The following is a 26447-nucleotide window of genomic DNA, read 5'->3' as shown; positions in this document are numbered from 1 at the left end:
TCTGCACAGCAGGTGAAAAGGTGATTCACTTTCCATTAAACGTTACTGAAAATTGTGTATTTGTACTATGGAAATAACTGGAATGCATTAACATGGGCAGTATTGTGTTTAGTCTGTGAATCTTGCCAGCATTTGCATCGAATTTTGCTTCAAACTGTGTAACGTTGGCAATGTTACATGATGTTTTGCAGAATACCTCCAATCAGTCAACACTTTCTAAAAAAAACCATATCAGCTTTATTTTGTCTAAGGAAATGCATCTATAAATTGATAGCTCCAAACTGCTGTTTATGGTTATATTAGCACACACTTATCAGTCGTCACACTGGGCAAGAAATGTTGAAATGTCTGCATGGTATATTGCCTAAATACCATTAAACCTGCTCTAAGTGAATATTATAATTAAAACCAATGACATGCAGATGTGGATATAAAATATTATTTGGATAATATTAGGATTGCTAAATCTGACGTTGCACCATCCTATATTGTTCACTTTTTTTAATCAAGCAAAGAACAAATTGTGTTTAAATACCATCTTTTACAACCTTGGAATCCCTGTTGAACAGTTCTAAAATGTTCTAATATAGTTAAGTAATTGGATCTATTTAATGGGATTGTTTGAGATGTAAATATTCTGTTCTAATCTATGAGAACTGCCCCTGCTCTTCGTCCCATGGATCTTTTATGGCCCTAGCATATGTGTGTTTAGTTTAGCTTAGCTTATTGTCCTAAAAACAGCACCTCAGGCAACACAATGCTTCCTCACTACTGCAGTGGTGTGTACAACATGTTTTGAATCATGTTATTGTAAGGTGTTTATGTTAGAAAATGTACTAGTGCAAGGCTGCCCGGCTATTGATGAAACCATATCCATTCTAAAAGGATTTTCAATGAAACATTTTGAGTAAGTTCATTCATTGTTTGTTTAAAACTGTTTTGTGACTCAGTTGCATTTCTGTCTATCTAACTATAATGAGAGAATCAAATGCAGTGATTTCTCCTTCTCCCAAATCATTTAGCTGACCCGCTCCCCCAAAAAAACAATCTGTTTGCATAATGCCCATCAGTAACTTCATCCGAAGACCGGGTATTGGTCTTCACATGTATGGTGAAGGCACCCAACTTTGCTTTGCCACCACCTTAGTGAATTCCTCTATTATTATTAAATCATCCAACTTCTTATCTGCTATTCAGTATAGAATAATCAAAAGTTTTCTGCAGTGGAGCTGAGGATTAATAGATCACCCAAGGTTTCATTGAAATATATAATGAACTTGATGGGTCCAGTGGCCTACTTCTATGTCTAATGGTTCTCGCAATTTATTTGTTTCATTTAATAAATATATTCAGAAACTTTGCCTCCACAACCTTTTGTTGCAGATAATTCCTTAGGCATACCACCCACTGAGTGAAGAAACTTCATTGCATCTTGATCCAAAATGGCCTACTGTGTATCTTGAGACTATGACCTGAACTCTCCAACTCGGAATAATCATCCCTTCGTCCAGTCTGCCCAGCCTGTCACGCTTTTATACATTTCAATGAGATCTCCTCTCATTCTTCTAAACCCCAGTCAATACAGGCCTAGTCAACCTAATTTCCCCTCAGACAGCAAATTTACCATTTCCAGGAATCAGTCTGGTAAACCTTTGCTGCACTCACCTGTGGCAAGTATATCTTTTCCAATTCATTTTAGCTAAAGGTCCATCACAAGCTTAATCCAGTTATTCCAGCATAAAGCATGAAACACTTGCTCTACTATTTGGTATCACAAAATTCCACATGTACCTATTCAATAAACAATTCGGTTTGGAAACTGATCAAAATTGTTGGGAAATGAATTGGCACAAATTACTAATAACTGCACAGGTACAAATTCAACATCTGTGACAAACCTGGTTCCAAAATGGTTACTTTGGATACACTGAGCCATTTACCAAATCTAAATAAGAATGCAGAAATTTCTGAATTTGCAATTCAACAATGTGATATCAAGTTGGAAAATGTATTAAAAGGTCAATTTGAGAGTGGTAATCAGTCTGTTTTGTACATGGGAAGAGATCCTATCTGACAACAGGCCATAATATACAGGCAGACCTTTAAGCACTGTGTGCCAAATGGAGCATAAATCATGTGGCAGTCTCACCAAATTATCCCAAATCCAACAGTCTCATTCAGCAACCGACTCTCACCATTAAAGCACTTAGCATGAAGTGCAGGATGCCAAAACAGGGTCTTCATATTTCTGTGCTACTGCTAAGCATTATACCTGTAGATATGGGCTTACTATCAACTGCAGGAATTGTATTTAAAAGGCAAGTTAAGGCAACTCTGCTAATTCATGACCTGTCCAAATTCTCAGAAATGCAGACCAGAAGATATAGAAGCAAAAGTAGGCTTATCAGACTAAGGATCTATTTGACAAAGGGTCAGTTAGACTCAAAACGTCAGCTCTTTTCTCTCCTTACAGATGCTGCCAGACCTGCTGAGATTTTCCAGCATTTTCTCTTTAGGCTGTTCAGACCATTAGATTAGCTCCACGATTCAATGAAATCATGACTGATTTGATAATTTGTAACTCTGTCATCTTGCCTTTTCTCTATACTACTTAATTCCCTTCCTGTTTAAAAATTTATCTCAGTTTCAAATAAAGTCAATGACCCAGACTAGACAGCCTCCGACAGTAAAGAATTCCGCAGATTCTACCTTCTGAGAGAAGAAATTCCTCCTTATCTATGCCCTGGTCAAATTTCTTAACAAATAAACAGGGTAGAAGCAATGCCATTTGTTACTGGCATTTTTAATCGCGTGTCGCGAGTAGAATAGATGATAAAAGCCATACCTCCTAGCCAAGGAACCTAGTTATCTCCAAATATCCCAAGGTGTGTGATCACCTGACAAAGTCGCAACAGCAATGCAGCAACACTGGACCGAAACCGAAGGCAACTAAGGAAACTGTACAGTGCTCCAAATGTGTGTTGAAAGTGTACAAGCACAAATACTCTCAGATTCAGGTATAACGGCTGCAGAAAGGCAGTTCGAGGGGGATCTGCCTTTGGAGGTAGTATGGGCTGAAGTCAGAAATAGGAAAGGTGCAGTCACCTTGTTGGGTGTTTACTATAGGCCCCCCCAATAGCAGCAGAGATGTGGAGAAACAGATTGGGAAACAGATTTTGGAAAGGTGCAGAAGCCACAGGGTAGTAGTCATGGGCGATTTCAACTTCCCAAATATTGATTGGAAGCTCTTTAGATCAAATAGATGGTGTTTGCGCAGTGTGTCCAGGAAGCTTTTCTAACTCAGTATGTAGATTGTTCGACCAGAGGGGAGGCCATATTGGATTTGGTACTCGGTAATGAACCGGGACAAGTGATGGGCTTGTTAGTGGGTGAACATTTTGGTGATGGTGACCACAATTCTGTAACTTTCACCTTGATTATGGAGAGAGGTAGATGCGTGCAACAGGGTAGGTTTTACAATTGAGGGAAGGGTAATTACGATGCTGTAAGACAGGATCTGAGGAGCATAAGTTGGGAGCATAGGATGTCAGGGAAGGATGTCGTGGAAATGTGGAACTTTTCCAAGGAATAGATACAACGTGTCCTTGATATGTATGTACCTGTCAGGCAGGAAAGAAATGGTCGTGTGAGGGAACCTTGGTTGACGAGGGAGGTTGAATGTCTTGTAAAGAGGAAGAAGGAGGCTTACATCAGGTTGAGGAACAGGGTTCAGACAGAGCAGTGGAGGGATACAGGATAGCCAGAAGGGACCTGAAGAAAGGAATTAGGAGAACTAAGAGAGGGCATGAAAAATCTTTGGCGGATAGGATCAAGGATAACCCAAAGGCATTTTATGCGTATGAGAGAAACATGAGAATGACGAGAACGAGGGTAGGTCCGATCAAGGACAGTAGTGGGAGACTGTGTATTGAGTCGGAAGAGATAGGAGAGGTCTTGAATGAGTACTTTTCTTCAGTATTTACGAACGAAAGGGACCGTATTGTTGAAGAGGAGAGTGTGAAACGGACTGGTAAGCTAGAGGAGATACTTGTTAGGAAGGAAGATGTGTTGGACATTTTGAACAACTTTAGGATAGACAAGTCCCCCGGGCCTGACGGGATATATCCTAGGATTATGTGGGAAGCATGAGAGGAATTGCAGAGCCGTTGGCAATGATCTTTTCGTCTTCACTGTCAATGGGGGTGGTACCAAGGGACTGGAGAGTGGCGAATGTTGTGCCCCTGTTCAAAAAAGGGAATAGGGATAACCCCGGGAATTACAGGCCAATTAGTCTTACTTTGATGGTAGGCAAAGTAATGGAAAGGGTACTGAGGGATAGGATTTATGAGTATCTGGAAAGACACTGCTTGATTAGGGACAGCCAGGACGGATTTGTGAAGGGTAGGTCTTGCCTTACAAGTCTTATTGAATTCTTTGAGGAGGTGACCAAGCATGTGGATGAGGGTAGAGCAGTGGATGTAGTATACATGGATTTTAGTAAGGCATTTGATAAGGTTCCCCATGGTAGGCTTATGTGGAAAGTCAGGAGGCAAGGGATAGAGGGAAATTTGGCCAATTGGATAGAAAACTGGTTAACTGGTCGAAGTCAGAGAGTGGCGGTAGATGGCAAATATTCAGCCTGGAGCCCAGTTACAAGTGGAGTTCCGCAGGGATCAGTTCTGGGTCCTCTGCTGTTTGTAATTTTTATTAATGACTTGGATGAGGGAGTCGAAGGGTGGGTCAGTAAATTTGTAGATGATACGAACATTGGTGGAGTTGTGGATAGTGAGGAGGGCTGTTGTCGGCTGCAAAGGGACTTAGATATGATGCAGAGCTCGGCTGAGGAGTGGCAGATAGAGTTCAACCCTGCCAATTGTGAGTTTGTCCATTTTGGAAAGACAAATAAGAATGCGGAATACAGGGTTAACGGTAGGGTTCTTAGTGAGGTGGAGGAACAGAGGGATCTTGGGGTCTATGTTCATAGATCTTTGAAAGTTGCCACTCAGGTGGATAGAGCTTGTAAGAAGGCCTATGGTGTATTAGTGTTCATTAGCAGAGGGATTGAATTCAAGAGTCGTGAAGTGATGTTGCAGCTGTACAGGACTTTGGTTAGGCCACATTTGGAGTACTGTGTGCAGTTCTGGTCGCCCCACTTTAGGAAAGATGTGGAAGCTTTGCAGAGGGTGCAGAGAAGATTTACCAGGATGTTGCCTGGAATGGAGAATAGGTCGTACGAGGATAGGTTGAGAGTGCTAGGCCTTTTCTCGTTGGAACGGCGAAGAATGAGGGGTGACTTGATAGAGGTTTATAAGATGATCAGAGGAATAGATAGAGTAGACAGTCAGAAACTTTTTCCCCGGGTACAACAGAGTGTTACAGGGGACATAAATTTAAGGTGAAGGGTGGAAAGTATAGGGGAGATGTCAGGGGTGGGTTCTTTACCCAGAGAGTGGTGGGGGCATGGAATGCGCTGCCTGTGGGAGTGGTAGAGCCAGAATCTTTGGTGACCATTAAGCGGCAATTGGATAGGTACATGGATGGGTGCTTAAGCTAGGACAAATGTTCGGCACAACATCGTGGGCCGAAGGGCCTGTTCTGTGCTGTACTGTTCGTTGTTCTATGGTAAAGGTGTGATGAAGGAGCAGCGCTCCAAAAGCTCGTGATTTTGAATAAACCTATTGGATTCTAGCCTGGTGTCATGTGACTTAGAGTCAGAGAATCGTAGAGATGTACAGCATAGAAACAGACTCTTCGGTCCGACACACAGCACCCTCTGCATGAAAAGTTGCTCCTTGGGTCCCTTTTAAATCCTTCCCCTCTCACCCTAAAGACTTCTGACCTTGAAGTTTGAAAGACTCATACCATCATCCAATACTCTTTAATAATATGCAAGAGGCAAGGCAAGAACAATCACATATGAAGTCCACATTTCTGAAAGGTTATACCATCATGAGATCTGGAAAGATTGTCCAACTCCTTTAAATTGTGCATACTCTTAGATTTTTAAACTCATAAATTTCTCAGTTCCGTTTTTCTGTGAATCATTTACAGCTAACCAATCCCTGTATATTTTCACTGTTGGCATACTATCCATCTCATCTGTGCTCCTCATAATCTTATGAACTTCTATCAGGTCCTCTTTTAATTTACGCTGCTCCATGAAACCACCTCTAGTTCGTGGACTCGTAGAGCATGGAACTGGACTGTTTGGTTCAATTCTCACTTTTCCTATATATGTACCTTTCAATTGTCTTGTGTTTTTGGTTGGGGAAAACATTATGGCAATACTTAGAATATTCCTGGGCCACCAGTATCCAAAATCTAACTAATTTATGGTCACTATCTCCAAAATCCTCCCCTCCGGATATACAGAGGAACTCGATTATCCGAATACCAATTATCCGAAGGAGATCTCCAGGTCTCAATGGAAACATTACATCAAAGACGTGTTTCCAACAGTGATCGCGTCTTTTGTTTCCAGTGATTATACAGGCACCATCTCCAAATAACTGCCTGTCCTCTCTCTCTTATCACATTTTCCCTGGAGTTCTACACTAAACCCCCATTCCCCAGATAATCTCTCCAACATTGGCCTGTACAGGACAAAGGTGGAACTTGTCAAAAAGTTGGAGTTAAAAATTCTATGTGGGTGTGGGTGGGTGTGTGTACCTACTATTTGGAGACTTAGCACACTAAAGCAGCAGCAGCAGCAGCAGCAGTCTTGTTGTTGGTGTCCAGTCCAGCTGTCCCGGAGAGGGGTTGGGGACGTGGGCAACGGGCAGTGTTGGGAGCGGGGGAGCGGTGTTGAATGGGGTTGGGGACGGGGGGCAGTGTTGCATGAGGTTGGGGGTGTGGTATTGCATGGGGTTAGCGGACGGGGTCTCGCGCACAGTACTGCTGCGAGTCTCCTGAACAAGGAACAGACTTTAAAAAAATGCCCCAGAGGAAAGGCATTTAATCGATTATCTGAATAATCGATTATCCGAACGAAATACTGCCTGCTCAGCATGTTCGGATAATTGAGGTTCCCCTGTACCTTCCACTTTCCCAGGCTCATATCTGAATATTAGTCAAGACTGCTTCCTCCTTTGGTGGGCTTTCTATGTCCTGGCTTAAAAAAAATTCTCCTGAATGCCTCCCTATCTTGCGCAGCAAAACTATCACAGTTAATATTTGGATAGGTAAAATCCCTTATCAACACCGCCTTATTATTCTTCTGCTTCTCTGAAATTTAATGACATATTTGACCTTCTACCTCTCCCCACTACCCACCCATCAGCTTGTTTACCACTTTTGTGTTATTTTATTTCTACCCATACGGCATCATTAAGTGATCCTTCCAAAAGATCATTCCTCTTCACTGGTAAAATTGATCAATATTGTGATCTTAGCACCCCTTCTATCACCACAGTCCATCTTGTTTCAAAGCCCTTGCCCAAGAACCAGAACGACACCGTAGATCCAGCAGCCATGAGGTCACTGAGCAGCAACATGCTAGATTAAGGATGTGTGTATAAGTTGCTGTGCAACTTTAATTTGTCACTTGAATCTGATTTGTGATTTTCTAAACATACGCTACTTGTCAATGCAGTGCAAGAGCTTAATTCTGTATTAAAGAATACAATGCAAAAATATGCTGGGAGATTGAGGTGACACTTTTTTCTCTAATCCTATTCCTTCTATCTTGGTTGAATTCAGTGTTAAACTTTTCTCTTACTTGAACAACACACGGGATCATCACTGGTAAGCTCTGCATTTGTTGCCCATCCTTAGCTGTTTGGGAACATGGTAATGTGCTACTTCCTTCTTGAATTGCTGCAAACCACATGGTGTAGTTACACCATTAATATTTGAAAGGGAATTTCAGGATTTTGACCTAGCAACAAAATGAAAGAAGGGCAAATATAGTTGTTATTAAGAATGATATGTGGCTTGGAAGGTTGCATTGGACTGTTGATTTTCCAATGAGCCTACTAATCTTATCATCCTGGGTGTTCTAGGTTCTAGGTTTGGAAGTTTCTGCTGGACGACCCTTGTTGAGTTGCTGTGCAGCTCATAGATGATACACCCCACTGCCGTAGTGTTGGTGGAAGAGGGAGTATGAAGATAAAATGGCCTAAAACCTATGCGATAAAATCAACAAATTACCTTAAGTTCCTTTCCAGTAAAACTGCAGCAGCTGAAGTCTTCAAAGGGCAAAAGAGATGAGACATAACATGATCTAATAAAGTGAAATTTCTTATAAAGTTTGGACAGCCACTATTTTGAGGAACTGTGTGATGATGCCAAGCACTGGAGGGTGGTATCAGTTCAGATAAGTGAAAGTACATTCTCATGCAGGAATGCTAAGCTATTATCATACTAGATGCAGTATCATTACCAAGTAAATTGACCAATATGACCTGATCTAGACTTTCAAGAATAAATTTGAAAATAAATGTTTTGCAAATTGAATGGGCAACATAATTGTAATGGAGAGGCACTTTTACCCAATGTGGGATAACGTAAATTAATTAGGGATGGGCCGTTATTGATCAAATAACCATTTTCCAAACCACCTTTCAATTATAAAGCACAAAAACATTTTACTTGTATCTCAACATAACTTCAATGTTTGATTTTGTTAGGTGGGTGTAATTGATATTGGTCACCACCTCATCCAATTTATTCCAAACCTAGTGTGTCTCATTTTCTGGGATCAAGCTAACATAACTTCGATATTTTAAGGATATCATTTTTTTTTATGCCTTGTATTGTATTAAGGTTGAAGTTTGGATCTTCTCATAGAAATAAGAACTAGTTGTCTTTTCTTTTCAGAATATTGGGCGGCATGGTAGCTCGGTGGTTAGCACTGCTGCCTCACAGCGCCAGGGACCCAGGCGACTGTCTGTTTGGAGTTTGCACACTCTCCCCAAGTCTGCATGGATTTCTTCTGGGTGCTCCAGTTTCCTCCCACAATCCAAAGATATGCAGGTTAGGTGAATTGGCCATGCTAAATTGCCCATAGTATTAGGTGCATTAGTCAGGGGTAAAATATAGCGAAGGGAAATGGGTCAATGTGGATTTGTTGGGCTGAAGGGCCTGTTCCGATACGGTAAAGAATCTAACCTAATATTATTTAGCTTTTTGATTTATAACTGCAGAGATAGTGGCTGCATTAGTTGTCATTTTCCAAAAATGCTTGGATTCTGATGAAGTACTAAAGGATTGGAAAACTGCCAATATAACACCTGTTCAAAAAGGAAGGGAGGCAAAATGTGGGTAACTGTAGGCCAGTTAGCTTAACATCTTTTGTTGGGAAAGTTTTAAAATTATTATTAAGGAAGTAATAGCAGCATTTTTGGAAAATCCTAATCTGATTAAGCATAGTTTGCATAACGTCATGGAAGTGTCTGACAAATTTACTGGAGTTTTTTGAGGGGAGCCAGCAGACATGTTGTAGTTGTACTTTCAAAAGGCATTCAGCAAAATACCTTACAAAAAGTTGTCATAAAATAAGAGCCCATAATGTTGAGGGTAGTATACTGGCATTGACAAAGAATTGGCTCATGGTCAGAAAGCAGCGAATGGGGATAACAGGTTCTTTTTCAAGTTGGCAACCATGACCAGTGTGGCTCCACAAGGATCAGTGCTGGCAACTGTTTACAATATATATAAATGACTTGGAGGAAGGAAATGAATGTATTGTAGCCAAATTTGCAGACAACACAAAAATAGGTGAAAATGCAAGCTGCGAGGGGGATGGAAACCATTTACAGTGAAATATTGATAGGTTAAATAAGTGGCAAAAAAGTTTGTAAATGGAGTACAATGTGGGAAAATATAAGGTTCATTTTGGAAGAGAGAGTAAAAGAACAGAGTAGTGTTTAAATGGAGAAAAACTGTAGAAAGCTGTGACACAAAGGGACTTGTGCAAAAAACGCAGAAAGCTAGCACATAGGTAGGGATATCTGGTCGACATGAATGGGTTGGACCAAAGGGTCTGTTTCCGTGCTATACATCTCTATGACTCTATGTATAGCAGGTAATCAAGAAGGCTAATAGAGTCTTAGCCCTTATTTCAAGTGGGTTGGAGTATAAGGGTAGGGAAGTCTGACTATAACTGAAAAATGTGCTGGTGAGACTATATCTGGACAGCTGAGCAGTTTTGGTCCCATTGTTTAAGAAACAATATAGATATTATTTCATTAGAGGCAGTTCAGAGATGTTTTGGGACTGTACTCATTAGAATTTAGAAAAATTAGAAGTGATATCATTGAAACAGAAAGAATTCTTCAGGGCTTGATAGAGTAAAGGCTGAAAGGATGGATCTAGAACCAGAGGGCACAGCCTCAGGGATTTCTTCTCTGAGAGTTGAGTCTTTGCCTCAGAGAACTATGGGGGTAGAGTCCTTGTGTATATTTAAGGCTGAGATGGATAGATTATTGACCATAGAACCAGAAAATTTTACAGTACAGAAAGGAACCATCATGCCTGTACTAGCAGGAAGAAAGTGAGGACTGTGCATACTGGAAATCTGAGTCAAAAAGTGTGGTGCTGGAAAAGCACAGCAGGTCAGGCAGCAGCCGAGGAGCAGGAGAATTGACATTTCATGCATAATGATGAATCAGGAATAATGAAGAGCTTACGCTCAAAACATCGTCTCCCATGCCTCTACTAGCAGTTCGAAGTCGAGGATTATGGGGAAAGTGCAGGAAAGTGGATGTAAGAAATGTTAAATCAGCCATGATCCTACTGAATGATGGGACAGGTTCAAATGGCTGAATAGCCTACTCCTGTTCCTGTTCCTTATGGTCTTCTAACAGCAAAAATTGTATGCTTCGTTCATTATAAATTTATGTATTTACTTAAAATAAAAATTGTTTCAGCTAATCTTTATCAAATGCTTAGTGAACCCAACTCCTATCTCTTTTGATGTCTGGATATTTTCTGAGGAGTGTCATCCAGATTTTTTCAATATTCGGGCACATCACAACCTAGTTAAAAAGTACATTGTATTTTATACTATTGGGAAAAAGTAATACCTTTGACCGGCCTTTTATTTTGCATCTGGGCTAGTTGGAGGGGATCCCAGATTACATGCTCCAGCGTCTAACTCACTCTGGCTCCAGTTGAGGAAAATTAATTGAGTGATAAGTCTAATGGCACGACATGAGTTACAGTTGTAAAAATGTATGTTTAAAATGATAAATGAGGTGCCAATCCTTTGTCTTGCCACCACCTTGAGTGTTGTAAGAGCTGCACTCATCCAGGCAAGTTCAGAGTTTTTCATCACACTGCTGACTTGTATTTATAGGGTGTGCCTGATGGTGGACAGGATTTGGTAAGTCAGGAGTTGAAGCATTTGCCACATTATCCAAACTTCAAACCTGCTCTTATAGTCACAGAATTTGTGTGGTTGATACAGTTTGGTTTCTGGCCATTGGTCAGCCCCCCAGCATGTTGATAATGGAAATTAAGTGATTATTGAATGTCGAAGGAGTTAATTAGATTCTCTTTGATTGTGGATTTTCATTGATTGGCACTTGTGTGACATGCCACTTATATGCCCAAGCTTGAGACTTGTTCAGGTCTTGTTGTGTAAGAACAAAGAGTAACTCAGCATCTGAGGAACTGTGAAGAAGGATGAGCTCTGCAACAGAAATCTCCACTTTTCCCGATGTTGGATCTGTCACCAGAGTGAGTGTGGGAAGGCTATTCAATTGGAGAAGCATTGCTTGGGTCCATTCCCGTCCTTAATTGTCTCGACATTGTTCTTCCAGCAGAATTTGTTAAAAAGTGTTCGGGAAAGGGAGCTGTGTTTACTATTCCTGTCCTTAACTCAGGAATATTGATTTAGTTATTCTGGCCCGGTTAAAGATTCCTGAATGAGATCAGCTAACTCAGCACCCAGTGGGATCTGAGTCTTGGGACATTTTCAGTTTGTATCCATCAGCTATTCATTGATTAAGCTCATGATAAATTATGGGGAATTATTTCAAGGATGTGTAAGAAATTGTATTATTCTTGGGTTTAATAAAATGCATCCAAAATCAGTGACAGAATAAGTTCTTTTGAGTTTTGAGGTAAATCAATCTGGGAGCACCCATAATTGGGAGAAAAAAACTATATGATCGCAAAAAGTTGCTCCTGTTTCCAATGATCTCCAGTGAGCATGTGCAGGAAACAGGCTATTAACTGCACCACTGTCATATGCTTGAATGCCAATTTGATTGATTGCAGGACCCTGTTTATAAATTGTTTGGCACATGTCAGTGTAATCTTAAATTGGAATGTAGCCATTTTTGATTGATGTTTACATGTTTGAGGAGAATGGAAGCGTATAGTGAGTGAAAAAGGAACGAGAAAAATAGATTGATAGTACTAAATTGTTGAAGGACAATTGCTAATTCTCATATTTGTTTCTGACCATATTAGGCCATTGACCAACAATGATGTACGCATTTGTTATACACTGACTGTGAGCATTTTTATTGTTCTTTAGAATAATCATTGGCTTTCTGAATTAAGAGAATCAACCACAGCTAATGCATTTGGCAGTGCTTTCTTGAGCATGTAAAATGAAAATTAACTTTTCAAATACTGAGAATGGTTTATATCTTTATTCTCCTGAAACATTTTCTTTGCAGATTTTTTGAGTTATTAATGGATGTGTGTCACTGAGAAGACCAGCATTTAATGCCTTTTCCTAGTTGCCTTTAGACGGTGGTGGTGAACTGCTTTCCTGAACTTCTGCAGTTCATGTGGCCATATCCATTCATAAGACTGAGCTGTGAACATAGTTTATTTGCCCAGCTTTTAATAGATTTGTGATTTCTTTGACACTTGATTGTTGGGAGAACTGATGTGGTTATGGTAATATGAAATTATCTTTCTTCTTTACAGTTCCTTCTCAGTTGAGCTGCTTCATTCCAATTTGGAGTACATGCACAGTAATATCAGATACAAGTTACTTTTAGTGGATGAGATATGATAGCCATGTTAGATGTAAAATGAATAAATGTGATTTTTGTTTTCTTTGCCAGATGTTTGTCAGGACTTTATTTGATTATGACCCTAATGAGGATAAAGCAATTCCATGTAAAGAAGCTGGGCTCTCTTTCAAGAAGGGAGATATCCTTCAGATCGTCAGCCAGGATGATGCAACTTGGTGGCAAGCCAAACGCGAATGTGATGCCAATCTGAGAGCAGGACTAATTCCTTCAAAGCAGTTCCAGGAGAGGTAACCACCAAATACAAAGTATAACAATCTTCATGAGCAGACTTTGAGTACAAATATATATTACAACTAGGTATTTTATAAACCTATGTTTTCTGATTTTATTAATCTGAAAGCAGACTCTGCGTAGATTATAAATAGCTAGAAAAGCACAATGCCAAAATAGTTTGGATTTCCTCATATCGGGCTGAAGTAGTTGACAGTAAGTGATACCATCAGTGGCATTCTAGTTTGGAATAAGATGGTGGAAAACAGTTTAATGTGCAATACAGAGCTGAGATTTAACAGTTTTTTGGCTCCACTAACTACAATTTGAAAGCTCAAGGATTTGTTTTGTCTACAGTAAAATGAAATGCATTGTTTTGCTTTGCAATATTTTACAAGATAATCTGATGCCATAACAATCTATCTTAAGTTTTTTGTGCCTCCATCAAGCTTTGTCCAGCATTAACACTTTTTGTAATGACCACCTTGCAGGAGATTTGCACTTCGAAGGCCTATAGCATTTGTTCAGCCTCAAAGGAATTCCAATCGACGATCATGTAAGTCAGTATATTCCGTAATTTTAAGAAAAAAATTGTGTTTTGCTGTAGTTCATAAATGAAGAACCCCAGATTCCATCTAAGAACTTCATCCAGTTTTATTTCTACTTTTCAAAAATGCAATTGCATGTGTTGGAAATCTGAAATAAAGAGAGAAGTGATTGAAATACTCAGCAGGTCAAGCAGATCTCTTAAGAAAGAGTTAAAGTTTCATGTCAAAAGGTTTTCATCAATTTTGGTTCACCATTTCTATATCATGCAACTTAGATGGTATAGAATTTGGTCTAGGTATCGTGTTTGATGCCCCTGCTGGATTTGACAGAGGGATTATGTTTTAGTCAGGATGAAAATGTTGGGCAGTGGCTGTTCTGAGAATAATGAAGCTCCTCAACTGAGTCAAAAGCTTTTTCAAATGGTAGCCAAAACTGAGAGTCATCCAATTTGAAGTTATTTACCCAACCAATCTCTTTTGGCTGTTTCTTCATTTGCAGTGTTTAGAAAAATCCTAAGTGTATTCTTATTATAATTTTACATGATTTCACCAAGTGTGGTGCTGGAAAAGCACAGCAGGTTAGGCAGCATCTGAGGAGTAGGAGATGTTTCGAGCATAGGCCCTTCATCAGGAAGGGCTCATCTGTGGATAGAGTTCTTAAGAAGGGTCACAGGATCTGAAACATTAACTCTGATTTCTCTGCGCAGATGCTGCCAGACCTGTTGAGTTTTTCCAGCAATTTCTGCTTTTGTTTCTGGTACTCGACACTATTGGTTAGAATATTCTTGCGTGACTTGAAAAATTAGGCAACTTGATTTCAACATGATGTATTGCCTTTAAGTGTTTGGTTTTAAGGAGCTGGACTACCATCTCTGAAGTATGCATTATCTACGAATGAATTAAAAACAGCTTTCTGTACCTTTGGCTGCACCAGACATCTTTGGCTATTGTTATAGCACTAGCCATGACTTGTAAACTGACATTGCAAGGTTCTCTACATCTTGGATAGCTTTAAGTATTTCTTTTTCATTTTGATTCAACTTTTGATTTGTGGAATTGAGACCACATGAACAGGAGGAAGTTTTTAACTGCATCCAAATGTTGTTCATTTGAACAAGATGTAACCTAGTTTAACTGGCAAGTTTTGTCTCTCAACTGGGGTACCACATTCAGTTGTATTTGAACTTGAACAAAGACAAAAGAAGGAATGCATTGTTAATGTCACCAATTTTGAAAAGGCTAAAAGTTTAAAAATAATCTAAACCATGTATTTGCAAGCAATTTTACCTTCTGCAGTAATGAACTTTATCAATAGTGACAACTTCTTGCAGAGATTTCTCTACATCAGCTTACCTAATGTACTTGAGTACTTTAAACCTACAAATAATATAAAAATGAGTGGTTTTGTTGCACTTTGTATAAATCAAGTTGATAAAATTCAGGCTGTTAGTATAGAGTAAGAAATTAGTGTTCCAGCATTGTACACTTTTAATGACAGAATTTTTGAGCAAGATGTTGCTTACAGGAACAGCTACAGTTATTAATAAAATATAGATGATGTAATTTTCTCCTTTGATCTGTTCACACAGCCTAGAATGTAAAGAAAAATTCTAGTAACAAGATAATGTGATAGTCTTTCTGCTTTTCGGGGGCACACTGCAGAAAAAGTGTCCAAAATAAGCTTGAGATTTCAATGATTGGGTTGCAGTTCATGTTTACAATGGACTGTATTTGTGTAATCAGCTAATAAATGTCTTCCGTAATTGATAGAATGTAATTGATTCTTTTCTCCAATTAAATTAAAATTACCCCTTGATGATTTTAATAATGGTTACTTGGTGCAGTTTTAGGAACACAGATAAAATTGGGTTTGTGGATGTATCTAAGGATTTTGCTAAGAGTTCTACTCATCAGACCATAAGATTTAGGAGCAGAATTTGGCCATTCATCCATCGAGTCTGCCCCACTAATATGTTTCTCAACCTCATTCTCTTACCTTCTCCCTGTAACTTTTGATCCCCTTACAAATCAAGAACCTATCCATCTCTGTCTTCACTGCACTGAATGGCTTAGCCTCCATATCCTTCTCTCTCAATGAATTCCACAGATTAACCATCCTCTGACTCAAGAAATTCCTCCTCATGTTAATTCTAAAGCATCATCCCTTCACTCTAAGGCTGTGCCCTTGGATCCTAGTCTCTCTCACTAGTGGAAGCATCATGTACATTACCACTCTATGCAGGCCTCTCAGTATTCTGTAAGTTTAAATCAGATTTCCCACTCGTTCTTCTTATCTCTATTGATTACAAACCCAGAGTCCTCAACTGCTCATATGACAAGCCCTTCACCTCCGGAATCACTCCTGTGAACCTGTTCTGGATCCATATGCTTACCACCTATTCTGTATGTCCCCTGTGGTTCAATTAACAATACTCTTACCTCTAAATTGTGAGGTTCCTGATTACAAATCCTATTTCAGGGCTTGAACACAAAAAGCCAAGACCATTGAGGTGCTGTCTTTGGAAAACAAGTGATGCCCTATCTTCTTGCTTGGTTGGATGCAAAAGATCCAACAGATCCAAAAGATCATAGCTCATAAAGCAGTATAAAAAAATCATGAAAAGCACAACCCTAAGTCGATTTGGACAGAACACATCTTGTTTAGAACTCCCCAATCTCTTGTGTTAGTTTGGCTCAGGCAGTCCAGATTGTAATGATACTACCAGCATGAAAGACCAGAAACTCTATCCCAATATTCAGATGGGAAACTTGAGATATTTATCCTAACACTAAACTTCTTTTTTTGAAGGAGAAACTTTTTTTTGTGTGTAGTAAAGCTAATGCCTTGAGCTTTTAAAATGATAATATCAACTTGAAAACAACTTGTCTGGTTCATTAATGTATGTGAAGATAAAAGTTTTTTGCATTCCAAAGCATGCTTTGAATCTCAAAGTTTTTGATTTGATGTGTTGTAAGGGTAGAATGCGAATTATCAAAAGCTGTTCTTTTAAAAAATGGTATAGGAATCTCATATCTGTTTTAAAAATTTGTAATTCAAGAATGTTAAATACTCTTAAGACAAAATGTTCTCTACAATCATTTTGTTTGTGTAGATGGAGGTGTGCACCAAAATGAAACAAGATTAGTATGCTTTTACATTGTTGATAGTTATAAAAAGGCAAAACCTCTTTTCTTTCTCCCCTCCCTTTTTGTTGGCTTTTCTAAGATGAGGAAACTCTTGAGAGTGGTAGGTGCTGCCTATTTTATTTTTTAAAAAATTACAGTAATTTTAATCATTTTACTTCTAACCATTTTAATTTTGTACTTTTTGACTTTTTTTCTGCTTCTCAGAGGAATTTGAAGGTATTTGTACTTGTATTTGATTCCAAATAATACAGAAAATTTCTCATGAAATAATTAAACTCTAATTTTAGCAATTGCTAATTTATTAATTTTTACATTTTCAAGATAAAGGACCAATTGATAATAAAATATGCATACAAGATGTATGTTTCAATATTGTACTTTCTACATACCAGTCTATAAATTTATAGTTCAGTGCATTTGACTTATTTGCTTTTATTTGCTGTTTATTGCCTTTTAACATTTTGAACAAATTCTGTTCTTAGTGAAATACTATTCCATTGATTTTCTATTGAAAATAAATGATGAAGCAGAAAGTCAAAGGTCACATTGATACACAAATGTCTGTCTTTGGAATTTTGGAACATATGACAAACAATTTCATTCAATGCTGTACTTTTAAGAGAAAGCGCTTCAGGCTTTGTGATGTGGATCTTAATTTAAATAATATTCCTGCAAGATAAGTCAAGCTACACACATCTGATTAAATGTTCAAGAATGTTGTTGAATAGAGCGCAAGAATAAAACACTGAAATTATTGACTACTGAAACATTGGATCATGGGTATAAAATTAACTGCGTAGATTTTGAAGCTTGCCAGGTGTCCTTTGCTCTGATCCTAGCTTTGCCAAGATGGAAAGACTGTAAAATGAGATAGTGGGTTTCATCAAAAATAATTTTGAACAGAGTTGAACTCTTCAGAGTTCGAACGGTTTGTGTTCGAGCAAGGATCAGATAGTGAAATATCAGTATAGGTTATTGAAAAACAAAGATCAACAAATAAGTGGAAGTAAATTCCACATGCTCTTTCATTTATTGAATGAGGTCTAAGTGCGTACTTATATTGACTATACATACTGATATTTGATGGCTGTCTGATAATGAAGAAATTTCAGCTGAACATACTCTTGGGAGGAGAATATCATTTTACCCAACATCTTGACTTAATAGCATTAAAGAAGTAAGACTTCTCTTGAAAAGGAAAGAAAACACATCAATAATATGTACTATCTATACTTTTTTGTGCATTGTTTTGCAGCTGAATGTATGTTCGAATCAGTTTAATGTTTCGTATACCTCCAAAATGTAATGACAGAACTGTGTGCACACACAGTTTTGTAGTTGTGAGTGGCATCGTAAAGGACTGATGTGTTATGCGTAGTTACAAAATATCCGACTGGCATTGTTTCAGGAACAATAGAAATGTAGAGGTTTATAGCACAAGAAATGAAATCTAAAATTAATTACACTGCCACCTTTACTGTCATAATCGTTGTTGCTCTACTTCAAATATTTATCCACAGTTTTTCTTAAAAAGATGCAGTGATCTATTTTTCAAATCCTGCCTGACACAGCACTTTTTTTTGCTGATAGGATGTGACTGTCACCCCTTGGTCCAGCATTGATTGCCCATCCCTAATTGCTGTTGAACTAAGTAGCCTGCTAGACCATGTGAGGGGACAGTTAAGAGTCAGCCACATTTCTGTGGATATGGATTTGCATCAAAGCCAAATTATGTAATGCTGGTTGATTTGCTTCCTTAAAGGACAACAGTGAATGACAATTAGTGCCAGTTTTGTAGTGATGGTTATTGAAATTAATTTTCAATTCCAAAGTTATTAATTGAATTTGAACCCATGTATCTATTTGAACCTGGCCCTTTTGAATTACTCATCCAATACCTTTATCACAGTGTGTTCCACCAAGCTATGGCATATAAAATGTATTTTCTCCTTGCTGCCCAATCACCATTTAAATCAATCACTTATCACTGATAACCCAGCCAGATGAAGTTGCTTTGAGGATAAATAGGATATAAACTTTTTGAATAGAAGTTTATTTCATATGAACATAAATTCCGTTTAAGTGAAAATAGTACCAGTATTTCAGTTCCTTTTCATAATTGTAATTTATTATCCAGATGAATCACCCCAGTGAATCTACATTTTTAATATATTTCTTATAATGTAGCAACTCGAACTACACAATGCATTATATTTGTGGCTTAACCATTACATTGTACAGATTCATTATTTCCTCTTTCCTCTAGTAGCTTATGCTTCTGATTAGAAAATGAAAAATATCACTCATCGTCCTATGACTTTCATCTAGCTGCATTTAAACTTTCAGAAGTTTGTATATCATAATCTCAAGGTCTCTGGATTCATTCAGCATCCTTCAGGATCAGTCCATGTATGTTTTATTCCCATGCCTTGTTCTGCCTTTGTGTGCAACAAAGTCTTAGTGTACAGTTTGTACAAAAGCAACAACATGTCCCTTTGTCTGGTTGAAGAATCCCTGTTGACACACACAGGATCAAATTCAAGGACAAATAGGAAAAACGGGAGTTGGCTCACTACTTGGTCCGAATTATTATGGAAAGTCAATGAGACCTTGGGCAGGATGTTATCAGTGACGACTAGTTGAGAAACAGCCAACCACACTGTTGTCCATTTGACAGGAATGTGCCTTTTTTTATTCATTCATGGGATAAAGGCACCACCCATCCCTAATTGCTCAGAGGGCAGTTCAGAGTCAGCCACATTACTATGAATCTGAAACCATATGGTAAAGATGGCAGCAGTTCCCTTCTCTAAAGGCTGTTAGTGAACCAGATGGATTTTTCCTGATAATCGATAGTGGATTCATGTCATCAATTAAACTCTTAATTCCAGATTTTTTTTATTTTGATTTCCAATTCCACCATCTGCTGTGGCAGGATTCAAGCCTGGGTCCCCAGAGCAATTACCTGGGTCTCTTGATCATCAGTCCAGTGATAATACTACCAGACTGTCATCTCTCTCCACTTCTCAGAGGAGCCTGAGGATCAGCAGTTATGGAGGTTTAATTGGCTATCCATTTCCAGTCAATAAGCAGCCATGCACAACTGCTCCCTCTCTGAGGAATATCCCATGGCTGCAGAAAGACATCTGGTGTTCTCTGATGCCTTGTTCCACCATTTTACAAGGCTTCCCAACTCCAAGCCCTTCTCTTAGATGCTTGGTAAAATAAGTTTCATGTTAATTCATACACAGAAAGCAAAATGAACAGAGAAAAATAGATGGGATGAAGGGAGTCAGTGCGAGGAAAAAGATTGATTAAAATTTTTTTAAAGTTTTGAATCTCCAGAATAAAATAATTTCTGAAGATTCCCATATGTGCAAAAATAAATTTTCAGTGCTGAAGAGATTGATTAAAATCAATTCAACTTGAATGGACAAGTTCTAGCTTTTCCTGGAATGTTTACTTTATATCTAATGGATAAATACCATAACTAATGCCAAACATCTTCTCAAGGAAATGTTATGTAAGAGCAGGACAAGTCAACAACAGCTTCCTGATTTCTGTACCTAATCATAACTAGTGTGGATATTAGAAGTTACACTTCATCTGTAATAGCATTGAATGTTGATAGCCTCACATCTTATTAACACTAAATTCAGGCCATGAGTAATCTTTCTTAACTAGATTGGAGCATTACTATAAGCAAGCAGGAATGCAATTTGAAACCTTCATGATCACCCACTCAGTGGTAGACATAGTATTAATTTGATTTGTAGATGGAAGAAGTAGTAAACGCTCAGATAATTTAATTTTCTTTCATTCAATTAACTCAGTAAATCTTCAATCAGTGGAATAATGTTGTAGATGTCACAAGTTATTGGCAAGCATCACCATGTAAATGATAAGCAACCCATTCTCTTGTTTATGAAACAATTCACTGGACTTAGTTGATTATATCAGAGAAAATGCAAACTTTCAGGTAACAAGTAAAACTGGAAAAACAAAATAGATCAGAAGAAACACAGTGTATTAGCATACTAGCACACTTAAATGATGCTTAACTTAGAGAATATGTAACTGTTCATAAACTACAATGCTTACTGTGGCAGCAGTTCTTAAAATGGTTATAAGTTAGTCTCCAAGACTTGAAAAGTATTCTGGAGCTAATTTTTAATTCCAGTTATGAGCATTAACATTTATATGACAGTGACATTGGTTGTTTTGCACATGAAATGTGTATTGAATTGAAAAGATCACTAGGTTGTCTAAGTGAGGCTAAAAATTCTTGACCAATTTGCATTGCTGAAATATCAGCATCTGTGATGGATTTAAAATAATCTTTTCAAGCACACTTTGTATTTTACAAATGTGTGGTTCCACTCTGCCCCTAATTCTTTATGCAAAATAGTTATAGCTGAAAACTGTGTTGCTGGAAAAGCGCAGCAGGTCAGGTAGCATCAAAGGAGCAGGAGAATCGACGTTTCGGGCATAAGGATTCCTGAAGAAGGGCTTATGCCCGAAACGTCGATTCTTCTGTTCTTTGCTGCCTGACCTGCTGCGCTTTTCCAGCAACACATTTTTCAGCTCTGATCTCCAGCATCTGCAGTCCTCACTTTCTCCTGCAAAATAGTTATATACAAGTTGAGTGAGTGGGCAAAACTCTGACAGATGGAGTATAATGTGGGAGACTGTAAAGTTGAACACTTGGTCAGGAATAATAAAAAAAATTGAAATGGAGAATGACTCTGGAGTTCTTTGGTACAAAGGGATCTGGGCATTCTAGAGCATGAGGCACAGAAGGTTTCAGTATGTAATCAAGAGGCTAGTGAAAGTCTACCTTTAATTACGAGCAAAATTGAAAATAAAAACAAGGGCATTCTGCTTCACTGATACAGGGTGTTGCCAAAACCACATCTTAAATACTATATGTAACTTTAGTCTTCATATTTAAAGAAGGATTTAAATACCTTGGAGCTGGTTCAAAAGAGAGTTATTAGATTAGTACCTAGAATGGGTCGGTTGCCTTAGGAAGATAGGTTGGACAGGCTGGGCTCATTTCTACTGGAAGTTAGAAGAGTGAAGGATGACTTGTAGAAGATCCTGAATGGCTTTCACAAGGCAACCACCTCTTGTAGAGCAGGCCAGGACTAGGGAACATTGTTTTAAAACTCGAGATAAGAGAAATTTCTTCACAAAAAGTGGTACAACTTAAAATTCTTTACCTCAGAAGGCATTGGAAACTTTGTTGTTGAATATTTTTAAAGTTGGGAAGGTAGGCTCTTGATAAACAAGGGAATGAAAGGTTCTTTATGATAGAGTGAAATGAAACACAAGTAGATCAACCATGATCCTCCTCCAGTGGCAGATTAGGCTTGTGGGGCTGAATGGCCTGCCGCCTCTGATTTCATATATTCATAAGATGTACATACAGGCTGTATATACTTAGCAACAGGCTGTTTATACTGAGCAACAACCTGAAAGTGCTCACTAACCTTTTGCAGTTTTTTATAATACATTACAAAATCTTGAACAGCAAAATATGTTTGATAATTTGTTTATGTTCTGTGACATAAAGTCGAGGCAATGTTGTCTATTCGAGGTCAGGGGATTATATAATGAAAATTGCTTATGAAAACATGTTACATTATAATGATAACCCTGAACTGTATCTGTAGAAATTTGATTTGAATAGCAGCCTCTAGCTATGTGAATGATAGTAGCTCTGAAAGAAAGATATTGTGGATATGAAAAGACAACAAGAACAAGACCAGGTCAGAGTCTAGGAATTCTGCAGCAAATAATTCACTTCTTGACTCCCCACTCTCTGTCCACTAGCTACATGACACAAGTCAGGAGTGTGATGGGCTACTCTCCATTTGTTTGAATGAGTACTGCTTCTGAGACAGCTCAATACCATCCAGGAAAAGCAGCACACTTGATCGCCATTACAACTACCACTTTCAGCATTCACTTCCTTCAAAATGGTACCATCTCCAAACTACATTTCAATAACTCGCCAATCCTCATTTTTCAACATCTTCCAAACCTACAATTTGCATCGTGAAGAAGGTCAAGAGCAGCAGATATATGAGAAGACCACCGTCTGCAAGCTCCCCTCCAAGTCACAGCTTGGAAATATGTTCCTTTCCTGTTGCTGGGTCAATATCTTCAGATTTCCTCCCTGTCCCTTTACCATATGGTTTGTAACAGTTCAGGAGGCAGCTCACCTCTAATTCCTCCAGAGCAATAAATACTGGACCAGCCAGCAATCGTTACATCCCAGGAACAAAAAAAAGGGGATTCTCAGCTAAATGTTTTCAATAAAAAGGTTAATATATCTTTTACACTGTATTGGGATATGTTTTAATTAGGATATTTTGTGTTTAGATGTGAAATTCAGAAATCAAAATGGTGTATATTATATATTTACAAAACTAGTATTCATGTTAGTTGAAATGTTATGACATGCATCTGCTCTTTTTCCTTTCCTTCCTCTTTAAAATATTATTTGCAAATAGTTTTGCAAAAATGTGCAAACGGTCAGAAGGACATTCCAATATAAGACGAAAACTCAGTGATCCAAGGCAATGTCGTGCTTGGTTAATTGGAGCCAATATATTGTAATGGCATACGTTGTATCTGCAATTGTGGCTTAGCTTCTAACTTTTCTGTTTATTTTCCTGGCCTTTGTTCATTGTGGTTATATCCTTTCTCCAGAAGATGCTGAATATGGTGACCTTGTCAGTGGATTCTATATAGGTGAGCAAATAGATACAGCGCATGCGAGTTCTTTGTCTTTTCTTTATTTCAGTTTCTTTTCTGCGATGGTGCATAAAAATTATAGATTTGTATGACTCATGTTTATATTTAGTTTCTATTAAAATTTGTTTTGTAGCTAAATTTTTCCATTTATATTTAAATTTAATATTTATTCCAAACAGTAGCAGGACTTCTGAGTCCAGAATTCAAAGACTGGCAATGAAGTTCAAAATCATTGTGTGATGACTTTTATTTACAGTGATGCATTGTTAGCATATGCAGTTGAACTGAACTCCTAGCTTCTTGTCGTTTTGTATTGCGCAATTGAACTTGATCTTTCAAATGAAAAATTGTCAACAAAATAGAGTGCAAGTTGTTGGAGTCAAATGTGACCTTAATGTTCAATTATGTATGATATTGCCAATGTCTGATCTCAAAGGCAAAGAAGTGCACAATACATTAGGTTTGACTTGGCTTTGCTATTGCTACACCATTATCTTGTACAGAGTGAAAGAGTCATCCAGCATGGAAACAGATCCTTTGGCCGAATTCTTCTGTGTTGACCAGGCATCCCAAAATCTCTCAGTCCGGGTGCATTTCCCTATTTTCTAGCTGACATTTAATATCGGGGTAAATTATTATGAATGCTGGAAATCTGAAATGAGAACTGAAAATACTGATAAATATTCTGCAGGTCTGTTGATGCATTCCAAGTGGTTTCCAGTTTTTAATTTTTTATTTATAATGTCGCAAGGATTTAAATTTATTTTGCATGCACAAATTATGTCTGTTTTAGGATTGAAATATAATCACTTCCTGTAAAAGGGAGAAGGAGGAGGATGATTCTCAGTGGGATTCGCTGGTACACTCCATGTATGAAAGTTTTAACAATATTAGCAAAAGCAATTACAGCCCTAACAGTCTGCCAAGGGAGCAGTACTGCATATGTTTAGCAAAAGATAAGCACATTATAATTCCCGCTTAGATTGATTACATTCTCATAATATTTCATACATTGTAGATGCTTTGTCTGATTGATCTTGTACTATCAAAGTATTTCGAGAAACATCATCATGTAAGAACTGGAAGGATTTTAAAAGCTAAATTTGTTTGCAGGCACAGATGAGAAATAGAGCACCATGCATCTATGTGCATAAATTTGGCACATTATGTGGGTGTGAAGATATAGACAGGTGGGGAGTAATGATAGACATTTCATAAAGATGTTTGGATTAACATTGGGTTTTAAATTGGTGTGACCATGTTTCTCCTCTGAGTTTGCTGAATAGAAACCTGTATGCTTAGCATTAAGATAATGTTTATATTGATATTCTTCCTGCACTGGAGACTGGATTTTCATCATTAAGGCAGGAGTCAGCAATTTTCCAAATGTTGTGATCCATCTTCTAGCCAGGCACCACTGGTGGTAGGACTTTCATCCATAGGAGGTATGCGCAACCTGGTGTCGAAAGCAGATTTGAGCTTGAGATGGAAGTGGGCAGATTGCGAGTTAGTAGGCTGTCTTCTGTCTGGAGAGAGTTTAGTCCAATTCCACAGATCAATATAAAACCTCTTTCAATACTTTTAATCCTTGTCTCTCCTTTCACATCAACCCTCTGCACCTCATTTTTTATAATCAATCAACAACCTATCCACACAAGACCCAGTTGCCCACCAGCACTTTTACGCTGGGAACTGTTAATTATTTAAAGATGAGACATCCAGCCCATCTGGTGGAAGTCCTGCCTTGTGAAATTGCTGATCCATCTAATTGGCCAGCAGCTTTACAGTCCTAGCCGTAGCCATTTTGAGTAGTGCACATCCAGCGGACTATAGGCAGTCTCTGAGAATGTCAAGTTATGTCCCAGGTTTTGGACAGGCCTGACTGACAATTAGGAAGATGGGGTTGCTGAGTTTGAGAGGTCAGGGCTAGAATGATCGTTGTGCAATGAGTGTTAGTGAGTACCAGCAATGTTATGTCGGCTACCTCTACTGTCAGTGGCTCATGCAATGAAAGATCCAGGACTTCTTCCTTCATCTAGTGCAGGTCACAAACCAAGTGTCGTTAACCTGACTGAACCAAATTGTTGTGTTGTGTGGAGTGATTCATCAGAATATTCAGCTGATATATTTCCAGTGTCCATCGATATTTTCTTCCTGTGCTTCCTTCTCACTAAATAATGGTGTGCAAAATGATTCAGCATCATGCAGTGCAACACTGGTTTCTTCATGCTGGACGTGCCTTTTTCTCCTTTGCATAACTTCTTCCACAGTATTTGCGTTCTGCCCTTAGTTTGTGATTATTAGACCCTTTGGGCCTGAACATCTAAGAGCGTATAATGCAAGACAGGTCTGTTCTATAGTGACTATGCTGTAGCTGTTGACTTACAAGCTCAGCATTTCTGCAAATGTCATTTGCTTTCCTGACAGTAAATTCCTCCTCTCTTAGCACATGTGTACTCACTGAGAATCTCTTATGTAGAAAACAATCCTGTCTTTAATTTGATCATACTTTAATTTCAATCTAGAACCTGCTGGGTTTCTGACATATTTGTTATCCAGTGACATCTAGTTATGACTATAGTTAAATGTTTTTATCAAATCAGCATATAATATCTTGAAATGGATTTTGGTGTCTGGTTTTGTGAAAGCAGCCTTAAATGTATTTTATTGGCATCCCAATATTACATAGTCCAAGTACATTTACCTATTTCCGAGGTGACATTTAACATCAAGAGGCAAATTATGTTGCAAAAGATGTGCAGATCAGGTGAATTGGCTAGGCTAA

General features: G+C 38.3%; 1 protein-coding gene across 12 annotated transcripts in view; it reads left to right on the top strand.

Moving 5' to 3' along the window:
* The window catches only part of mpp7a (MAGUK p55 scaffold protein 7a), a 493705-nt gene that overhangs the window by 375246 nt on the left and 92012 nt on the right, over window positions 1–26447 (top strand). For all 12 annotated transcript variants that reach the window (XM_087987461.1, XM_087987462.1, XM_087987468.1 and 9 more), the window contains 2 exons: window positions 13026–13222; window positions 13697–13761. In XM_087987461.1, coding sequence (XP_087843587.1) covers window positions 13026–13222; window positions 13697–13761 — 262 coding nt within the window. The remainder of the gene's footprint in view (window positions 1–13025; window positions 13223–13696; window positions 13762–26447) is intronic.

Source organism: Chiloscyllium plagiosum, unplaced genomic scaffold (assembly GCF_037043375.1).
Source record: "Chiloscyllium plagiosum isolate Xiang-an unplaced genomic scaffold, Cpla_swu_hap1 HiC_scaffold_5, whole genome shotgun sequence".
Lineage (NCBI taxonomy): Eukaryota > Metazoa > Chordata > Chondrichthyes > Orectolobiformes > Hemiscylliidae > Chiloscyllium > Chiloscyllium plagiosum.
This window is presented reverse-complemented; position numbering and strand designations above follow the sequence as displayed.